The sequence below is a fragment of the Pelophylax lessonae genome (assembly GCF_965119305.1).
Source record: "Pelophylax lessonae genome assembly, chromosome: 3".
Lineage (NCBI taxonomy): Eukaryota > Metazoa > Chordata > Amphibia > Anura > Ranidae > Pelophylax > Pelophylax lessonae.
The window spans coordinates 21,918,001-21,939,374 of record NC_138770.1 but is presented as its reverse complement, the minus strand read 5'-3'; the positions used below and the strand labels follow the sequence as shown (position 1 = coordinate 21,939,374).

At 45.3% G+C, this 21,374-nt stretch overlaps 3 protein-coding genes across 3 annotated transcripts in view; 1 reads left to right on the top strand and 2 right to left on the bottom strand.

The window, feature by feature from the left end:
- Nucleotides 1-283, bottom strand: part of LOC309548868 (uncharacterized protein) — a gene marked incomplete at both ends in the record, with an annotated part of 132,483 nt that extends 132,200 nt beyond the window's left edge. Inside the window, one exon of the mRNA XM_082248799.1 lies at nt 276-283. Coding sequence (XP_082104925.1) covers nt 276-283 — 8 coding nt within the window. The remainder of the gene's footprint in view (nt 1-275) is intronic.
- The window catches only part of LOC309548867 (uncharacterized protein), a gene marked incomplete at both ends in the record, with an annotated part of 400,016 nt that extends 392,574 nt beyond the window's left edge, over nt 1-7,442 (bottom strand). The window contains 2 exon segments of the mRNA XM_082248798.1: nt 2,078-2,245; nt 7,380-7,442. Coding sequence (XP_082104924.1) covers nt 2,078-2,245; nt 7,380-7,442 — 231 coding nt within the window.
- LOC309550245 (uncharacterized protein) overlaps nt 1-21,374 on the top strand; it is a gene marked incomplete at its 3' end in the record, with an annotated part of 2,091,994 nt that overhangs the window by 731,216 nt on the left and 1,339,404 nt on the right.

The window sequence follows — 21,374 nt, the reverse complement described above, 5'->3', positions numbered from 1 at the left end:
CACGGTGGCCAAGACCATACAGCAGTTTACCAGGACAGGTTCTACTCAGAACAGGCCTCGCCATGATCGACCAAAGAAGTTGAGTGCACGTGCTCAGCGTCATATCCAGAGGTTGTCTTTGGGAAATAGACGTATGAGTGCTGCCAGCATTGCTGCAGAGGGTGAAGGGGTGGGGGAGGGGTCAGCCTGTCAGTGCTCAGACCATACACCGCACACTGCATCAAATTGGTCTGCATGGCTGTCATCCCAGAAGGAAGCCTCTTCTAAAGATGTACTGTGACATGTGTCACAGTACATCTTTAGAAGAGGCTATACATCTTCAGTATGTCACAGTACATGTGAAACCAACATTTACTGTGACATACTGAAGCAGAGCATGATCCCCTTCCTTCGGTGACTGGGCCGCAGGGCAATATTCCAACATGATAACGACACCAAACACACCTCTAAGATGACCACTGGCCTGCTAGAGAAGCTGAGGGTAAAGGTGATGGACTGGACAAGCATGTCTCCAGACCTAAACCCTATTGAGCATCTGTGGGCATCCTCAAATGGAAGATGGAGGAGTGCAAGGTCTCTAACATCCACCAGCTCTGTGATGTCATCATGGAGGAGTGGAAGAGGACTCCAGTGGCAACCTGTGAAGCTCTGGTGAACTCACACAAAATATTGACACTTTGGGCCAAATTTGGACATTGTCACTTAGGGGTGTACTCACTTTTGTTGCCAGCGGTTTAGACATTAATGGCTGTGTGTTGAGTTATTTTGAGGGGACAGCAAATTTACACTGTTATACAAGCTGTACACTCACTACTTTACATTGTAGCAAAGTGTAATTTCTTCAGTGTTGTCACATGAAAAGATAGAATAAAATATTTCCAAAAATGTGAGAGGTGTACTTACTTTTGTGAGATACTGTAGCAGTCGGTAGAGGGGTTAGAGCAGAAGTCTGTAATACAACATAGAGTATATAGCGCAGGGGTCAGGACTCATAATATTGGTATTCAGTAATCAGTGGTGGATTACATGTATTTATGTCATGTATGTATTTAGTGATAATGACCCACCTGTGCTGATCTCTGTAGGAGTGTCCTCCTCTATAAATGTCCCCGTTATTCCATCCTCCTCCATAGACTGCTGATCATCCCTCACATACGTCTCTTCTTCGGCTTTTCCCTCAAATTCTATATCAATTGGATCTCCACTCTAAACCAAGAAAATGAGAGAGAATATCATCTGAAAGTTATAAGCTTTAATATTGTGATATGAAAAAAAAAAAAGAAAAGAAAAAACACATCCTCCCCAGAAGTCCATGTTCTAGATGCTCCAATCCACCAACCTTGTAACATTGAGGGATGGTGTGACCTTCCTGTGTGGAATCCCGGGAATACAGAGGACGGGGACATCTCTCTGGTGGGTTTCTGTAGCTGGATGACTCCACCATGGTGTCCTGGTACAGATCTTTGTGTTCCTTTAGAATCTCTGACTCCTCCATCAACCCATCCTCATCCTCCTCTTTTATCTCTTCTTTAACCTCAACTTTAGAATCTCTCAGGTTTCCACTCTGAATATATAATAAAAATGACATCAATGGTAACAATGCAGATAATGTACAGATCCTAATGATACTATCAGTGATTGTTCCTCATCTACCTGAAGATGGTGAGGGATGGTGTGACCTTCCTGTGTGGAATCCCGGGAATACAGAGGACGGGGACATCTCTCTGGTGGGTTCCCATTACTGGATCCATCTGTAGGAAACACACACACTGACTGAATACATTGTTTCTATGTGTTTATCAGATGATGGGGGATCTAGGTGGACCCTCCGTACTGCTCTCTCCTTTACAATAAAGTCTCCTCTTACCCGGTGATGTGAGGGGCGGCTGATTCTCCATCATGACGTCCTTGTAGAGATCCTTGTGTCCTTCTAAATACTCCCACTCCTCCATGGAGAAATAGACAGTGACATCCTGACACCTTATAGGAACCTGACACACACAATGATACAGTCACCATCCAGACACATCCCTTGTCTGTTACTGGATAATGTCCCAGAATTCCCAGCACCGCTCACCTCTCCTGTCAGCAGATGGACCATCATGGTGGTCAGTTCCAGGATCTTCTGCTCTCTGTTCCTCTCAGGTATAGGAGAACGAGGTGGAGGCACCACGGTGGGGCTCTGAGTCCTGCTCCATCCCCCTGAGATTGGCTCTCCAGTAGACTCTTTTACTACAACATAATCCTACAGATCAGGAGAAAGATAAACCAATATCAATCATCTGACATCATCTACATGTCTATAATAAGAACATGGTCTATTGACCAGACTAGATAAGAGTGATGTCATGTGACCTCCCAGATTCCTCCTCACCTCTCTGGTAAGGACTGTGTTTTATTAATAGAGGTAAGAGTGATGTCATGAAAAATTGAAAAAAGTGCGCTAATAATAAAGTTGTGCTGCTACCAAGATCCAATGTGTGGAAATGAATGTATGTACTGCTTGACTCAGCTGACTCCTGTGCTCGGGATGCAGGCAGAATTGCATCCCGAGCACAGGAGTCAGCTGAGTCAAGCAGTGCACAAGAAGGAGAAGAAGAGAGGATCCTGCTGCAGCAGAGCTTTAGGAATCCATAGAAAGAACCGCTGAGCGCACAGGATACAAACCAGACTCTCCTCCCCATCCCTCCACTGCCAGGCTTTCTCTACAGCCTCCCTGATTAAGGATTTCTTGTCTAAATGGATTTTTTTTTGTATGACTAAGTGGATCTGAGCAGGAGAAGAAGAAAAAAGTGCCTAGAAGTAGAGGAGAAGTAGCCGATCGCCTTGTGCTTTCTGGGAATATTGGTCATAAAGGCCCATTGGACACAGGACACTTAGCAGGTGGAATTGCTGTGGATGGTAAATTGAGGACAAGTGCCAGGAGAAATTTTCCCATCATTTCAGTACAGGAAGAAAAGGAACATTTTTGAAATGCTCTCCATTTCTTTACATCTGGTAAGGAGCTGTCTGAACATTTGGTGAAGGGATAATTGATTCACCCTGAGTTTCTTGAGGTGTTATCAGGAGTTTCTCAATAGCGATCATTTATATGCCCTTTTGCATTTTTTATCTGGTAAGAAGCACATCTAGAAGGTGGTGGGAAACTGTCACCAACTTGTCGTGATCACTTCATCACCAGTTTATTTTCATCACATCTTCACATCATCATCTTTTCGTTGCACAAAGACTGAGTTTGTTCAACAGATATATTGGACAATTTGTGTCATTAGGCTGTAGACTCAGCATATTACCTTCATTGTTTTATATTGTATCTCACCCGGTGGACAATTTACTGAGTTTTGGATATTTTCTTTGGACTTTTATGTGTGGTCACGGTGTTGACTTAGCACATGTTTGAACACTTATCAATTATTGTTTGAATTGTTATCACGTGGTGGATTTTATATTGCAATTTTGTATATATAAGAGTGATGTCATGTGACCTCCCAAAATCCTCCTCACCTCTCCTATCAGCAGGTAGATGATCTCCAGGGTGTGGCTTAATAACCTCTCAGTCATGTGACTCTGATCCGCCTCCATCCTCAATGGTGTGGTGGTCATCTGATCTATGTGGGTTTCTCTGTAGACGGATAATGAAGAATTATCTGGATTGCATTGGTTGGACAATATTAGGATGGGGATATAAGGGGTTATAGGCGGGTTGCCCCTAGTGGGAATTGGAACATGTAGATTGGGTTAATTAGGGGGATCTTTTTATAAAGAGTGGTCACAGGTTATCTGAGACCATCAAGACCAATGCAGAGCCCAAAGCCCTTGATTGGACAGGAGGATGGACAGTCCACTGCCAGAGTGTAGGGAATAGAGGAGAGTGCCCGTATAGAGGGATCAGATAAGTAAAAGTGCTTTTACTGGTTCCCTACACCAAAATTACCATGTAACCCTTGAAGTGGGGCTGCCCCCATTATACAAGGGTTAAATGCTCATTTGGGTTTTGGTCATTTTTTTGTTTCCCCAGAGATGGGCTTTAAACAAAATTACATTTTCACACACGATAAAATCTGCATGTTATGCTTGTAAAAACAAAGCGCCCCCCCACACACACACACACAATTATGTCAACTCTTAAAACTGTGTGTCCCCATGAAATAGTGTCAAAATTCGCTACCCAACATGGTGCAAAGACAACACTATAAAAGCGCTGTCAGGGACTCAATACCGTGCACAGGCGCACTGGCGTCGCTAACCGGCGAACGTCTATGCGCATGCGCTGAGGCTACCTTGGTAGAGTTTGAGGCTACCTCGGCAGAGTTTGAGGCTACCTCGGCAGAGTTTGAGGCTACCTCGGCAGAGTCTGAGGCTACCTCGGCACAGTTCGAGGCTACCAAATTGGCGCCAAAACGGCCTATTTAAACACAGCTGTCACTCTAGGTGGTTGCTGTGTTGTCTTCAGCTCTCCTGTATCCTGTGCCTGTTATATCTGCTGTTCCTGTTTACCTGACCCGGCTTGTCTTTGGATTCTGGATTACCTGCTGCCCGCCCTTACCTTGGCTTGTCCTTACCAAAGCAGTTAAGTCCCTGCAAGAGGGCTATACCCAGTTGGAGGGGCGTGTTCAGTCCCTAACCCCCTCCACGGACCCTACAGTTTCTGCTGCTTCCATGGCTCCCTCCGGGAATCCCTCCGGTCCGACGGTGGTGATGCTACCTCCTGAGCCAAGGGTCCCTACGCTGAGGATCGAAGCAAGTTTAGAGCCTTCCGCAATGCCTGCGAGCTGTACTTCTCCCTGCAACCCCGAACCTTCTCCTTGGAAGCAACCAAAGTGGGGTTTATCATATCCCAGCTTCAAGGTGAACTGGTAGAGGATTACGTCACTGACTTCAGGCGTTGGGAGTACGGACACTCACTGGAACGACGCAGCCTTGCGACATCAGTTCCGTCTGGGTCTTTCAGAAAACTTGAAAGATGAACTTGCCCCGAGTGGGTTTACCCGAGACCTTAGAGGCATTAATCACCCTGGCTATACAGATAGACCACCGGCTCCGTGAGCGTAGAGCAGAAGGGTCCACGCAGCAGACCCGCCCAGTCTGGATGTTGCCATGGGTTCCTAATCCCATCCACACCTTCTCCTCCGGTGCCTGTTCCAGCAACACTGCTCCGGTTACTGCTGAATCAGATACGTCAGAGCCGATGCAACTTGGGCTTATGCGTCCTTCCTTATCAACAGAAGAACGCTCACGATGACGTCAGAACAACCTGTGTCTGTACTGCGGAGAGGCCGGACACTTTGTACGCTCATGCCCAGCAAAGATGCGTAAGTGTCTTTCTATATTCCCCTCAAGTTATCCAGTTTCTGCCAACAATACCACTCACCTGGCTCTCTCTATCTCATTCCAGCTCCCAGAAGGCCCGATCCCGGTCACCGCTATTATTGATTCCGGGGCATGCAGCTGCTTCATTGACCTTACCTTTGCTGCTCATCGACGCATTCCCACTTCGACCCAAGTCGCAGGGACTCTCCATCTTCCTAGCGGATGGGTCCCACATCAAGTCTGGGCCAGTAACCCAAGAAACCCCTCCACTGCCTGTGGCCACTCTCGAAGGACACAAGGAGTTTTTGTGCCTGGATTCCATCTCTTCTCCCTTGTTTCCGGTTATTCTGGGGTTACCCTGGTTGCAGGCGCACAACCCGCAGATTAATTGGACTTCTGGAGACGTCAAGTTCCAGTCCCCTTACTGCCAGAATTATTGCCTGCCAGTACGCCATAGTGCTCCTAGCACCCTACTCTGTATGGATGCTGATAAGGAGATACGTTCCTCTGTCCCAGTATCTTATCAAGAATACTTGGATGTCTTCAGTAAACAGGGGGCTGAGACCTTACCCCCCCCCCCCCACCGCCCCTATGATTGTCCAATTCAATTGCTTCCAGGGGCCGAGATCCCTTTCGGACGTATCTTTCCTTTATCGGAACGAGAATTGGGTACCCTTAAAGACTATGTGACGGAGAATCTAGAGAAGCGATTTATCCGACCCTCTACTTCTCCGGCAGGAGCTGGGATCTTTTTTGTGGAGAAAAAAAAAGACCATTCACTTCGGCCATGTGTGGACTACCGTGAGTTAAATAAAATTACGGTCAAAAACCGGTACCCCCTACCCTTGATTCCTGAACTCTTCCAGAGACTAAGAACCGCCTCTGTATTCACCAAACTGGACCTGCGGGGAGCCTACAATTTGGTCTGTATTAGGGAGGGGGACGAATGGAAGACAGCATTCCGCACCCGATTCGGGCATTATGAATATTTGGTGATGCCTTTCGGGCTCTGCAATGCCCCGGCCACCTTCCGGCACTTCATCAACGACATCTTCAGAGACTATCTGGACATCTTTGTAATTGTCTACCTGGACGATATCTTGGTCTTCTCTTCCTCCCTGGCCCAGCACAGAGAACACGTTAAAAAGGTACTCCACCGACTCCGGCTACACAGGCTCTACGCAAAACCCGAGAAATGTGAATTTGAACAGCAGAGTATCCAATTCTTCGGGTTAATAATCTCCTCTGAAGGGGTCAAAATGGACCCTCAGAAGGTCTCCGCCATCCTGGATTGGCCCGCACCGGTAGATAAAAAGGGGATTCAGCGTTTCATAGGATTCGCAAATTTCTACAGGAAATTTATCAAGGGGTTCTCTTCCATCATCGCCCCTATTACCCTGCTCACCAAACAAGGTACCCGCTTCCACTGGTCTCCCGAGGCGCAAGTCGCATTTACAGCCCTGAAGGAGCTGTTTACTTCTGCTCCTATCCTCAGCCACCCGGATCCCGCCCTGCCTTACATCCTCGAAGTAGACGCCTCGGAAATCGCAGTAGGAGCAGTCATCTCCCAGCGTCAAGGTCTCAAGGACCTGATTCATCCGGTAGTTTTCTTCTCCCGTAAGCTTTCTCCTGTGGAGAGGAACTATGATGTAGGGGATCGGGAACTCCTTGCCATCAAGACCGCCCTGGAGGAGTGGAGGTATCTATTGGAAGGGGCGGCACATCCCATACTCCTCTACACGGATCATAAGAACCTGGAGTATTTGAGGACGGCCAAACCTCGCCTGAGACCTCGCCAAGCAAGGTGGGCACTTTTTTTTCCTAGATTTACGTTCCATATAATGTACCAACCGGGTTCCAAGAATATGAAACCCGATGCTCTCTCTCAAATGTACGACAGTTCTAAAGAGATCCTTGTACCTGACACCATCTTAACCCAAGGTAACTTTCTACTATTACAGTCTGACCTTCTTACCGCTCTGAGACAAGCCACAGTAAATGCTCCCCATCCTGCTGGAACTATACTGGTACCCAGAAATGGACTGCTATGGAGAGGGGATCAAATTTACATTCCAGAAAGTGCTTGTGTGTCCATCCTTGGACTGTATCATGACCACCCGATGGCTGGTCATTTCGGGATCCATAAGACCCTGGATCTTGTGCAGCGCATGTTCTGGTGGCCCAACTTGGAGAAGTGTTGTAAACAACATGTTTCCTCCTGTACTGTCTGCACACGAAGCAAGGCAACCCGAAATAAGGCATGGGGCCTTCTCAGACCACTACCAGTCCCTGACAGACCATGGAAGATGATTGCCATGGATTTCATTGTGGAACTTTCTCCATCAGACGGTTATTCTGCAATCTTCGTGGTAGTAGACCGTCTGTCGAAAATGGCTCACTTCATACCACTAAGAGGTACACCCTCCGCACTTGAGACGGCGCAGGTCTTCATCAGGTAAATTGTAAGACTCCACGGGGTCCCAATGAACATTGTGTCGGATAGAGGTGTCCAATTTACTTCTCGCTTCTGGAGAGCTTTATGTGATTCACTGAATATCAAGCTGTCAATGTCCTCCGCATACCATCCCCAGACTAACGGGCAGACAGAGGACCAACCAGACCCTCGAGCAATATATCCGATGCTTCACCACCTTTGTTCAAGATGACTGGGTCTCGCTACTACCATCAGCAGAGTTCGCATACAATAACGCCAAACACTCGGCTACAGGTCAGTCCCCATTCTACGCTAACTACGGGTTTCACCCATCTTTCTTGCCCTGCTTTATTCCTGAACCTACAGTGCCAGCAGTCCGGGATATCTTGGAGTTCCTTAAGGAGAACTACAAAGTCTTACAGGATGCCATGACCAAGGCTCAGACCTCCAATAAAGAGTTCTTTGAAAAAAGAAGGAGAGGTGAGTTGGTTCTCCAGTCTGGCAACCTGGTATGGTTAGCCACCACCAATCTCCGATTGGCATGCCCTTCCAAAAAACTGGCACCAAAGTTTATTGGCCCGTTCCCTGTGAGGAGAAAATTAAATGAAATATCTTACGAATTGACGCTTCCCGATTCCCTCAAGATCCATTCAGTCTTCCACGTTTCACTCTTGAAACCTGCAGTACCTGATTCCTTTCCTGGTAGAAGTTCGGAACCACCTGCTCCTGTCACCATCAATGGGGATGAAAAATTTGAGGTGGAGGCCATCCTAGACTGCAGAAGGCGGAGGAACCAGCTACAATACCTGGTTAAGTGGAGGGGCTACGTCCCCGAAGAAAATTCCTGGGAACCGGTACAGAATTTCCATGCCCAGGACTTAATCCAGAATTTTTTTCCCGCAACCATCCCCACAAAAGGAACCTTTTGGGCACCTGGAGGTTGCCCTTAAGGGGGGGGGGGCAATGTCAGGGACTCAATACCCTGCGCAGGCGCACTGGCATAGCTAAAAGGCGAATGCCTATGCGCATGCGCTGAGGCTACCTCGGTAGAGTTCGAGGCCACCTCGGTAGAGTTCGAGGCTACCAAATTGGAGCCAAAATGGCTTATTTAAACACAGCTGTCACTCTAGGTGATTGCTGTGTTGTCTTCAGCTGTCCTGTGCCTGTTATATCTGCTGTTCCTGTTTACCTGACCCGGCTTGTCTTTGGATTTAGATTACCTGCTGCCCGCCCTGACCTTGGCTTGTCCTGACTATCCTCCTGTCTCATCCTGATCTGTTTACCTGCTACCAGCTATTGGTCCTGGACCTGTTCCTGTCTCTCCCAGACAATCTGGGGGGCCGTGACCTGGTGTTAGCAAGCAGCCAAGTCCATCCCCACTATCTGGGGCCCTGGTGAAAACCGGCTAACAGTTAAGCCCCGTACACACGTACCGATTGTCGGCCGTAAATATTCGGCCGACGACCGATCGGCCGATTGTAGGCTTGTTAGTATGATGCTTCCGACAGCCGACAGCGCACTTTCGGCCGAAAAGAATCAGTCGTGTAGGCATTAAAATCTTTGTTGGCCAACACCAGAACGGGCCGATTGTTCGCCAGTCAGTACAGAATTTGGCCGACAATCAGCAGATTTGCAAGACTGGGCATGCTCAGAAAAGAAAAAACACAGGGAAAGTTAACCATCACATGACATCACTTGAGCAATCGGCTGCTGTTGGCCGACAAAATTCATGTGCAGTCTTTCGCAGTTTTCAACAGACACAACAGCCCTGGACAAAAGACGTCCGATTGGTACGTGTGTACGGGGCTTTAAGCCCCGTACACACGTACCGATTGTCGGCCGAACGATCGGCCATCTTTTGTCCAGGGCTGTCGTGTCTGTTGAAAACTCCAAAAGACTGCACACAAATTTGTCGGCCAACAGCAGCCGACTGCAGAAGTGATGTCATGTGATGGTTAACTTTCCGTGTGTTTTTTCTTTTCTGAGCATGCCCAGTCTTGCAAATCTGCTGATTGTCGGCCGAATTCTGTACTGACTGGCGAACAATCGGCCGTTCTGGTGTTGGCCAACAAAAATTTTAATGCTACACGACTGATTCTTTTTGGTCGAAAGTGCGTTGTCGGCTGTCGGAAGCATCATACTAACAAGCCTACAATCGGCCGATCTGTCGTCGGCCGAATATTTACGGCCGACAATCGGTACGTGTGTACGGGGCTTTATACTCCGCGCCTCTGGTGAACCTGTGCCACACCAGTTACCCGGTAAGCCACTTACGTCAGGCTCTGCCACGTTACCCCGTGTCAAGCGCCTACAGGTCATTCGTTTAGAGAAACCCGGAAATAATGGCCCCAGAATCATTGCTCTCACTCTAGTGTGCGGCCAATACCCCCCTTTGTGACAGCGTAATATAAATGACTGGTCCTCTTTAAGGAGACATTAGGGGTCTATTATACCTCCAACCTCATCTATGGACCCCAGTGAAGCTGATGAAATACAGATCAGGATCAACCAGCTTTGTCACTGACTACAGTGACCAGGGAATGATGGCACTAAACCTGGAAGTGATGAAATGCTCATCTCTTCTGGATTCATTCACCAGAGAGGAGATCTGAGAATTGATCACCCTCCACCATGCCGATCCTGGGCACATGGTTAATATAGTGAGGCATGGGGATATTTGTATCTTCAGAGGAAGGGTGTGAAAGGGCAAGTTTCAGGAGAACCCAAATCCGAATCTCATCCCTCGTTACAAGAGACTGCTAAGGGGAGAAGATGATTGGTGGGAAAGGTGACAAATCTCCAGAATGAAGAGAATTTTTTGACCCTGTAAGTGGAGGAATGTTCTGACCCTGAAGGGGTTACTCTAGGTTTCCACACTATATATGTGTGTATCATCATCTGCTGGAGATAAAAGAGGTCACAGTGACTATGGAGGAAGAGGACGGACATGACGGGGGGGGGTTGCTGGGTGTAAACAGAAAATAAGATCTTATTACCTTGTCTGCTACCACGTCCAGCAATATCTCCCCTCTACTTCCTCCCAACTCATCTTTCACCCGAAAACGTCTTTTATACTTGACATCACTTCCTGTGACATCACTTCCTGTCTACAATTGACATTACTTCCTGTCTTCTATAGATACTTCCTGTCTGGGTGGAAGTGAGATTACCACCTTGTGGAGCTCAGAGGAACTGCAGCCCTGAGAAATGTCTCATAGGGTGAACACGGCCTTGTGCTGTGTGTGTATCTACTGTATATCCTTATAGATGAGTCATCTCCACTCCCACCAAGGGGGGAGAAATATATTACTGCCTATTACCATCACACGCTCACCCCCCCCCTTTCCTGGCCAGCCAGGCTGCATGCTCGGATTAACAGTTTGGTATTTATTTCCTGGTTGACCTCACACAGTTGTTTTTTGGTTTCTTTGATTTTACCACTTAAGCCCCAGAAGATTTTACCCCCTTCCTGACCAGGCCCTATTTTGCGATTCGGCACTGCGTGACTTTAACGGACAATTGCGCGGTCGTGCAACGCTGTACTTAAACAAATTTGACGTCCTTTTTTTCCCACAAACAGAGCTTTCTTTTGATCACCTGTGCGATTTTTTTGATCATGCGCTATAAACAAAAAAATAGCGACAATTTTGCAAAAATAACAATATTTTTCACATTTTTTATATTAAATTCCCCCAAAAAAATGTAAAAATCTAAATTTTTTTAACATTTTTGGCCAATTTGTTTTCTGCTACATATGTTTGGTAAAAAAAATCGCAATAAGCGTATTTTGATTGGTTTGCGCAAAATTATTTGCGTTTTTCAGAGTATTCAGAGTCTGGAATGTAATTTTGGGGGACTCAAAATTTGGGGGTGTGAAAGAAAAAAGTCTTTACTACTTTCCGACCTCCCTATAGCAGTTTTATTGCTACAGGGCAGCCGTGCTGCTCAGAACCCCGTATATAGACGTGATCCTGCACTTCCAGGTAGCGTGCGCAAGTGCGCTTTCCCGCGGCTTCCTACCACTGTGATTCTACACAGCAGGTCCCGCAGACGTGATGTCCCCGGCACCCGCTGATCGTTCAGTACACAGGCAGAATGGCAATCCGTCTATGTAAACAAGGCAGATTGCCGTTCTGTTAGTAGGGAAGGCATAGATCCTGTGTTCCTGCAAAGCAGAGGCACTGATCCATGCCTTCCCCTAGTAAAAGCACCTCCCCCAATACACAAACACTGGCTAGGCGCACATTTATCCCTTTGATCGCCCCTGATGTTAACCCCTTCCCAGCCAGTGTCATTAGTACAGTGACAGTGCATATTTTTAGCACTGATCACTGTATTGGTGTCACTGGTTCCCACAAAGTGTCAGTTAGTGTCTGATTTTCCCGCCGCAATAAAGTCCCGCTGTAAGTCACCGATCACCACTATTACTAGAAAAAAAAAATTTCATAAAAATGTCCCATAGTTTATAAATGAGATAACTTTTGCGCAAACCAATTAAAATACGCTTATTGAGATTTATTTTAAACAAAAACATGTAGTAGAATACATATTGGCATAAATTGATGAAGAAATTAGATTTTTGTACTTTTTTTATTGGATGTTTTATAGCAGAAAGTAAAAAATATTGTTTTCTTCTTTGCTTATAGCGCAAAACTTTGAAACGGCAGAGGAGATCAAATACCACCAAAACAAATCTCTATTTGTGGGAAAAAAGGACATCAATTTTATTTGGGTACAGCATCGCACGGCCGCGCAATTGTCAGTTAACAAGTTCAGCCCTGGAAGATTTACCCCCCTTCATGACCAGGCCATTTTTTGTGATACGGCACTGCGTTAAGCTAACTGAAAATTGCGCGGTCGTGCGACGCTGTACCCAAATAAAATCAAAGTCCTTTTTTTCCTACAAATAGAGATTTATTTTGGGGGTATTTAATCACCTCTGTGGTTTATATTTTTGGCGCTATAAACAAAAAATGACGACACCTTTGAAAAAATATATATATATATATATATATATTTTTTTTACTTTCTGGAGAGTGGCACCTGTAAAAACAAGCAAGCGGCTGAACAGCCCATATGATTGATTTTACAGTGCAAGGAATCACCTGCAGAAAAAGAAGATATGTGAATGATGCCTGTAGCTCCACCCATCATCCAGATATCTTCACTCAAAGTCCATGACGTCATATGAGGTCGTTGTGCGGGAAGTGGTTTAATACAGGAGAATAATGTCCACGCCCCCCTAAGCATCCGCTTATTTGTAGAGACATAAACCATATGGAGTGCCAGAATCCCAATCTTCTTCTCATTGGTATAATGTCAAGGATTTTGCAGACAGAGGAAATGAGCTTTTCAACGTTAGCAAGCATGTTGTGTGAAGGTCCTTCTTCATTATAATGACAATGTGGGGGAGAGAAATTCTCTGCACCTTCCTCCAGTACGGCATCCATATCCTCTCTATTCTCTCCTGTCTCTGCATCCTCTAGGACTGGCATATCGGGATCTGACTCCGGTTGGGAAGCTGGATCTGGAGAAGAGGCGGGAGTTTTGGAGCTCTGGACAAAGATGGCCGTATTAATACGTAATCTGTCCAAGGAATGGTGACAGAAAATTCTGCTTTGGTCAGGTAGCCCACATGTTGTGTGTCTGAGAAAGAGCTAGAACCAGAATCGGACATTGGTGGTAAAGCATGGAATTTATATACAGTCCAGCATTTTGGAGAGGTAAGACAGGGTCATCCTCTACCTCTGACCATTACTCTATTATTCTTTAGGATAGAATCAATATTTTTCATTCCAACTTCCATTGCATTGGAAGAGAGGCAAGGGTTAACGCAGGTTCACAGGCTGCACCTGCAGACAGATATACCCCCGAAGAACAAGACAAACACATGAAGTTACCATCAGAAGATGCTGCAACCCCCCCAAGGACTCATCCAATTATCATGATTGAGTATACCCTTTAGGGACACAGCATCCTCCAATGACAACTCATATGGCTAAGCTCATGAAGGCCACATCAAGCAAATAGGTGACTCATTATCAGGGGTTGTTTTCTCAGAGAATAGGTGCAGGAACTCCCCCTTTCTTTGCCCCTACCCACCTCTGAGCATTATTCCTAGGTTCCACCCCCTACCCACCTCCGAACACCATTCCTTGGTTCCACCCTCTACCCACCTCCAAGCATCATTCCTTGGTTCCACCCTCTACCTACCTCCTGAGCACCATTCCTTGGTTCCACCCTCTACCCACCTCCTGAGCACCATTTCTTGGTTCCATCCTCTACCCACCTCCTGAGCACCATTACTTGGTTCCACCCTCTACCCACCTCAGAGCACCATTACTTGGTTCCACCCTCTACCACCTCCTGAGCACCATTCTTTGGTTCCACCTCTACCCACCTCTGAGCACCATTCCTTGGTTCCACCCTCTATCCACCTCCGAGCACCATTCCTTGGTTCCACCCTCTACCCACCTCCGAGCACCATTCCTTAGTTCCACCCTCTACCCACCTCCGAGCACCATTCCTTGGTTCCACCTCTACCCACCTCTGAGCACCATTCCTTGGTTCCACCCCTACCCACCTGTGAGCACCATTCCTTGGTTCCTCCCTCTACCCACCTCCGAGCACCATTACTTTGTTCCACCCTCTACCCACCTCCAAGCACCATTACTTGGTTTCATCCCCTACCCACCTCCCAGCACCATTTCTTGGTTTCATCCCCTACCCACCTCCCAGTACTGCCCTTTTTGACAATACTGAACCAGGTATCATTTTGTGGTGCTAAGTAATTTGTATGGGATTTGGTAATGATAACAAGAAAAACTGTAAAATAGATTCCCTGCAGCCAGTAACAATAAAGACCCCCACCAGTATCAATAGTTTCCCTAACAACAATGAAGCACCTGTAACAAAATCCCCCCTAGCAACAATAGACTCCTGGCTGCAACAAAAGATCTCCGCACAGCCAGCACCAATAGACTCTCCATCAGCCTGCAACAACAGACCTATCCCTCAACAGTAGATCTCACCCAGCAACAACTGACCCCCCAGAAATGTAAGACCCACCCCCCCCCCCACCCCCAGCAATAGTAGGTCCTCCACCAGCAACAAAAGACCCCCCTGCCAAAATAGATCCCCTCCATCTAGAATAGACCCCCCAGCAGCGAGCATCAATAGACCATGCAGCACACTCCAGCACCCCTTGCCATTACATACAGTCAGTGCTAGAGGTGTCCTAACTGCATTCCCCCGCATTGCTGCTGAAAAATATCCCTGCTTATTATGCTGGAAAACCTCCTCCTGTTCATAAATGTCTAATCTGACATCCTGCAATGCAGGTAGAAGTGTCGCAGTTGGGGTTTGAACTGAGCAACCCAGTGCTGCAAAGTGATGACCACTAAGACATTCTGCTGCTCTGTCCTTCTGTTCAATTTGCACCACTCTTCTAGAATGAGCTTCTAGCTTAACCACCATAGAGAAAAAGGCGAAAGAAAATTCTGCTTTCGTCAGGTAGGACACATATTGTGTGCCTGAGATAGAGCTAGAACCGGATACAGGCATTGGTGATAAAACTGCTTCCTACTCCGGTACAAGAGACACATTGTCACTCCAAGGCTGAGTATTGAGCGGACCTTTGGCAGAGTCAATCTTCTATGATTTAGAATTGGCTCCCTTTCTCCTGGTCTCCACCATAGCTATAAGTGCGGGTATTCCCCTGTGGGGTACTCATGGAATAGGGTGCAGGAGATAGGGTGCAGTGTGTCTAAAAGTACGCGGTAACCCAGGTGTTGACTGTCCGGCAACGAGTGGTGAAAGGGCACCTGAGTAGCTTATCAGGGTTCTAGATGGAAGTGGCATTAAAGGGTGTGACCAGTGGTGTGACCACCTGAGACTGAGCTCTGAATTTTAGCGCAAAGTTTGAAAAGCTTACGCCGTAAGGGGAATACATTCCAGACTTAGTAATGTTTTATAGAGTAATGGTCAAAGTTACAGGGTGACCCTGTCTTATCTGTCCTGAATACTGGACTGTATATAAGTTCCATGCTTTAATTGTCATAGTGGACATTCCCCCGAAGAGGTCCTCAGGGACTGGGTTCCATAGGTATGAGGTTCCATAGTGATGAACTACATCCCTGGACCTGTATAGCACCCTGCGGCTAACTCAACACATTACACCAAGTGCCATAGAGAGCACCTCAAATTTGATGTCTCTTCAAAATAACTCAACACACAGCCATTAATGTCTAAACCACTGGCAACAAAAGTGAGTACGTCCCTAGGTTAAAGTGCCAAAAATGACCAAAAGTCAATATTTTGTGTGGCCACCATTATTTTCTAGCACTGCCTGGTTGCCGCCACACATGCTTTACACCATCTGAAAAAAATAAGTTTATCTTTGTCTCATCAGACCACAGGAGATGGTTCCAGTAATCCATGTCCTTAGTCTGCTTGTCTTCAGCAAACTGTTTGCAGGCTTTCTTATGCATCATCTTTAGAAGAGGCTTCCTTCTGGGACGACAGCCATGCAGACCAATTTGATGCAGTGTGCACTGTATGGTCTGAGCACTGACAAGCTGACCCCCACCCCCCCCCACACACACCTCTTCAATCTCTGCAGCAATGCTGGCAGCACTCGTATGTCTATTTTCCAAAGACAAACACTGTATATGATGCTGAGCACGTGCACTTAACTTCTTTGTTCGATCATGGCGAGGCCTTTTCTGAGTGTAATCTGCCCTGTTAAACCGCTGTATGGTCTTGGCCATCGTGCTGCAGCTCAGTTTCAGGGTCTTGGCAATCTTCTTATAGCCTAGGCCATCTTTATGTAGAGCAAAAATTCTTTTTTTCAGATCCTCAGAGAGTTCTTTGCCATGAGGTGCCATGTTGAACTTCCAGTGACCAATATGAGAGAGTGAGAGCAATAACACCAAATTTACCACATCTGCTCCCCATTCACACCTGAGACCTTGTAACACTAACGAGTCACATGACACCGGGGAGGAAAATGGCTAATTGGGCCCAATGTGGACATTGTCACTTAGGGGTGTACTCACTTTTGTTGCCAGCAGTTTAGACATTAATGGCTGTCTGTTGAGTTATTTTGAGGGGACAGCAAATTTACACTGTTATACAAGCTGTACACTCACTACTTTAAATTGTAGCAAAGTGTCATTTCTTCAGTGTTGTCACATGAAAAGATAGAATAAAATATTTACAATAATGTGAGGGGTGTACTTACTTTTGAGAGATACTGTATAGTTTATCTTGTACCTAGGATCATCAGGATAGATACCTATATATATATAAATATATATATACACACAACACATTTTGGTCCGATTTCCCCCTCCTGTGTTTGTCCCAGGTCAGGTTAATTTGTTGGGGGTTGGAAGGAAGGCCGTGTGCTAGTAAGCCATGTTTGTATTTATTATGATGTACATAAATACAAATTATGTTCTATGTTTATGAAACACTAATATCGAGTCTGTTAATTTTAAGAGAAAACTGTCTGTACATCTTCATAGTCCTGAAGAAGCCTTGTGTGAAACGCGTTGACTAGTGAACAGACGAAGATAGAGGAATATGACCCGAAGCAAACACAGTGACGTGTCTCCATCCCTAATGGTTAATGCAAACAGAAAACAGAGGTTGTGGGACTTTAAATGAGGCCGGTCACCAACTAAGATATACAAAAATAGAATCTGAACGTAGTCATTTATTTTACATACAGTAATTGATACAAATGTTGACATCAGTAACAAATAAGATGCAGACATGTATACAAAAAAAGCTGAGACAAAAAAATCCATATAGTAAGGAGATTGTTATAATAGTAATAAGATATATTCAGTAATAAAGTACATGGCCCTCACTAAATGTTACATCTAAGTGAAGAGAGGAAATATCTATACCTACACCAACCTTATAATATATACCAACTTATCCTTATATATGTATGATGTACATGAGTGAAATTAGTAGGAGACATTGATCTCCTGTGTACGAGCTGAGCTCAGTTTGGGGCCAGTTTCCTCATTTTATTGAGATCTGGTTTTAGATAAATCAATACATGTTATTTTAGGATAAATCCATGGAGTTGTTATCTGTCTCATGCTGTGCCCTTAAAGTCCACACATATGATAGTGGTTCCTTGTGAACATCTGTAGGTTCCCATTTCTCTGAACAGATAGGATGTTGGGACTCTCATGATAGCTCTGGTTTTCTTCTCCTATCCAAGTTCTCCAAATAAAACATAAAAACACATCACTTAGACTGGTCATTGGAGACAACGAGCGGAAGAGTGTGTGCACCTGGCTGTGTGAAAATACCCTGTATCTGGCTGTGGAGTAATCAGCGGGAGGCCCGGACAAACCAATATCCAAGCGGCTCCTGCGGGGGTACCGCTACGCAGAAAGCAAACCTTGCTTCAACAAACAGTTCTCTCCTCAGGATAGAAAAGAAGACAAAGGTAGACGACTGCACCAAACTTTGATAAGATGCTGCAATGCACATCGATCACCCAGAGAGCAGAGTCCTCTCCATAGGTTTTCCTTTTGGTTACTCCCTAGCAGCCCGCATGGCGTCTGCTCCCTTCTGCTGACCTCAAGCCAAACATACTCACGTGTCCCAGACCTCTTCCACAGGGCAATCGATGCATCCGCAGGGCGACCCGGAAACCAGAGGCAGGAACACAACTGCTATATCTGGGCTGGGCACGCTTAGGAGACGTGCAGGATGGAAACATTTGTTTTGTTTCGGATAGATTCGTTATGTTAGGCCACGTTTTCACTAGTGTGACTTGACACATGTCAAGTCGCATGTCAAGTCAAAACCTATTCATTTCAATCAGGACCGTTCTAACGGTTGCGACTCAAGACTCAGCGACTTCAGAAAAGGTTTTTGCACTACTTTTGGACGACTTCAGTCCGATTTGTCCCTCATAGAAGGTAATGTCGGAACTAAGTCACAGTACATGTATTTCAATGCGACTTCGTTGCGACTTGCACGGAAGTACAGTATGCTTTTTTTCACTTTTGTATGTTCCCGCCCAAATCACATGATCTCTGCTCCTCCCAAACACATCATTTCCCATCGCTCATGTTAGAGAAGAGTGTTAGACTATATAGGAAGCATGCCTAGGCCTAGAAAGAGCAAGCGACAAGTTCATGACAATGAAGAAATCATCCGGCTTGTCAGAGAACGTCCAGCAGTGTATGATATCAGAGATCCATCATACAAGGACCATGTGAAGAAGGAGAGAGCATGGTTGGAAATGGCTCGCATCTACTATGAAAACTGGGACTGTTTATCAGCTACAGAACAGTCACAAAAATGTAAGTGTTTCATATATGCAACTTATCACATTACAGCTTGCACCCATTATTCCCTGTACCGTACCAGTATTGTCTGTATTGTCTGTTTTTCAATGCACTCACTACAAACAAGATGGAGAAGTCTCAAAGACTGTTACAACCGGTATCTCCATAAACTGCGAGAAGGAAGGAGTGGTTCCGGGTCTACAAGACTTGCCCCATATGCACATGCCCAGGAGATAGAATTTTTAAAGCCGGTGTTGGAGATGCGAGAGTAAGTTGTCAGCAGGTATATACCGTACAGTAGTTTACATATAAAATGTAATAATAGTCATACAAATAAAAATTAATGATTATATTTCAGAACCCAAGCAAGCTGGCAAGACAGTTCACAGGGTTTGCCACAGTAAGAGGGGTCACAGGAGGAGGAGGAGCAATTCCAAGACACTGGTGACCAGGAAGAGTCTGAGGGAACCATGTCAAGACCTATTTCCAGGAATGTTTCTCCTGTTAAGGAGGATGCTGAACCGGGGCCTAGTGATGTCCATAGACCTTGCCCAAGATCTACAAGGGAAAGTGCCAAGGGTGTGAAACCCATGGATAAAATTTTGCAGGTGGTCAATGAGATGTCCACTAAAATGAACGAAAGCATGTGTGAAGACACAGCATTTCTCACGGTCATTTTAGGGATATTTAAAAAGGACCCCCCAGAGAAAAAATATGCGCTCAGGATGGCTTTGATGTCAACTACTCAATCCTTTGTGGTTGAGGAGCCAACAACATCCTCAGCATGTATGGAAGCCCCCCCCACACACACACACATATCCCCCTTATTATCACCATTACCCACCACCACCAAATACACTGTATGGCCCGCCAATAAACCACCCATACTGTGATGATTACGGTAATATGCTGAATCCCTTCAGGCCCCGCATTTTACATACAATTCCACCCCCCATTGCCTCCACCCTTGGCCCCCCGAAAAATCACCAACTTATGCCACCTAAACCCACTCAGGTTATGCTTTTTCAGGAAAGGCAATACTACCATGGAGCATCGACTGATTACCCTGGCCCATCCACTAGTTCAGGTTCTGGGTTGACTGAACCAATAATCTACCAGCAGTTGTAATTTTTTTTTTCATTTTTTTGGTGGTGTTAAGTACCATTTTCAGCAGAATAATAAAAATATGTCATATTCTCAAGGCCCAACAGTTTTTTTCTTGTTTGAAGTCCAACAAAGGAAATTTTGTTATTTTTTACCTGTTAATTTATAATTTTTTTTTGTGTTTTGGTGCTGGAAAAACCAAACCATTTGTAATGATTATTGCAAAATAACGTTTATTTTTGGAGAATTTATGCAGAAAAAATAAATAAAAAATAATCTTGTTACGTAATCTGTGTGTTTTTTGGTTGTTGTAGAGTACTTTGATTACTGTCTGTTATGCTATATAGGTATATATACTGGGAACACAGAACAACAGAAGATAAAGCAACGTAGTTTTATTATATCTAAAAATGGAAATATATACAGAATTGAAATGCACTTGCACATAAACAGAAATATAAGAAAAAAAAATAACAAAAAAAATTAAACAAAATTGGACTGTGATGGAACGTGGGATACTTTATGCAATAGCATCCTATTACCAGGGGACAGAACCATTATTACATTGGAATTTCTAAAAGGAATTACATCACTTTCAGCAGGAAAAGGAATCACTTTGAACAAATCGTAGAACATCAAAGTTGCACAAAGTCGTTGGTAAAGTCGTTGTAAAGTCGCATACAAGTTGCACTTGAAATTGCGCGACTTTGTAGGCGCATTCGTGGAAACGTAGACTACTAATTTCCTTTTGTTATAGAATTCCTTTAGTTTGGTTTCAGAATTTGTTTACTTTTGTTTAGTTTTCGTTAAATTTCTTTTCGGTTTTGGTAAAATTAGTTTTGTTTATTAATTTTCTAACGAATTTCAACTTTTCAGAGCGATCGGAATTCCAATTAGTCGAAAAACGATCGACTGATTCTAATTCTGTGTGAAAAATAGCGAGTTGTTAAGCAGGGAGCTGGGAAGCCGGCCGCCCACATCCTTACCAACCGATGACTCATCAGCTGTCAGCTGGCTTCCCCACTGACAGATGAATGGAAAGAAAAGAATGCCGACATTGTCCGGCAATAGAAAAATGTTTAAAAAAATGACGTGGTGTCCCCTCCCCCCCGGCCCATCCAGGTCCACGCCAAAATGTAAAAAAAATTAACGTTGTGACCTTTACCTAAGCATGCAGTTCAGCAAGTAATGAAAGGGGGACGAGT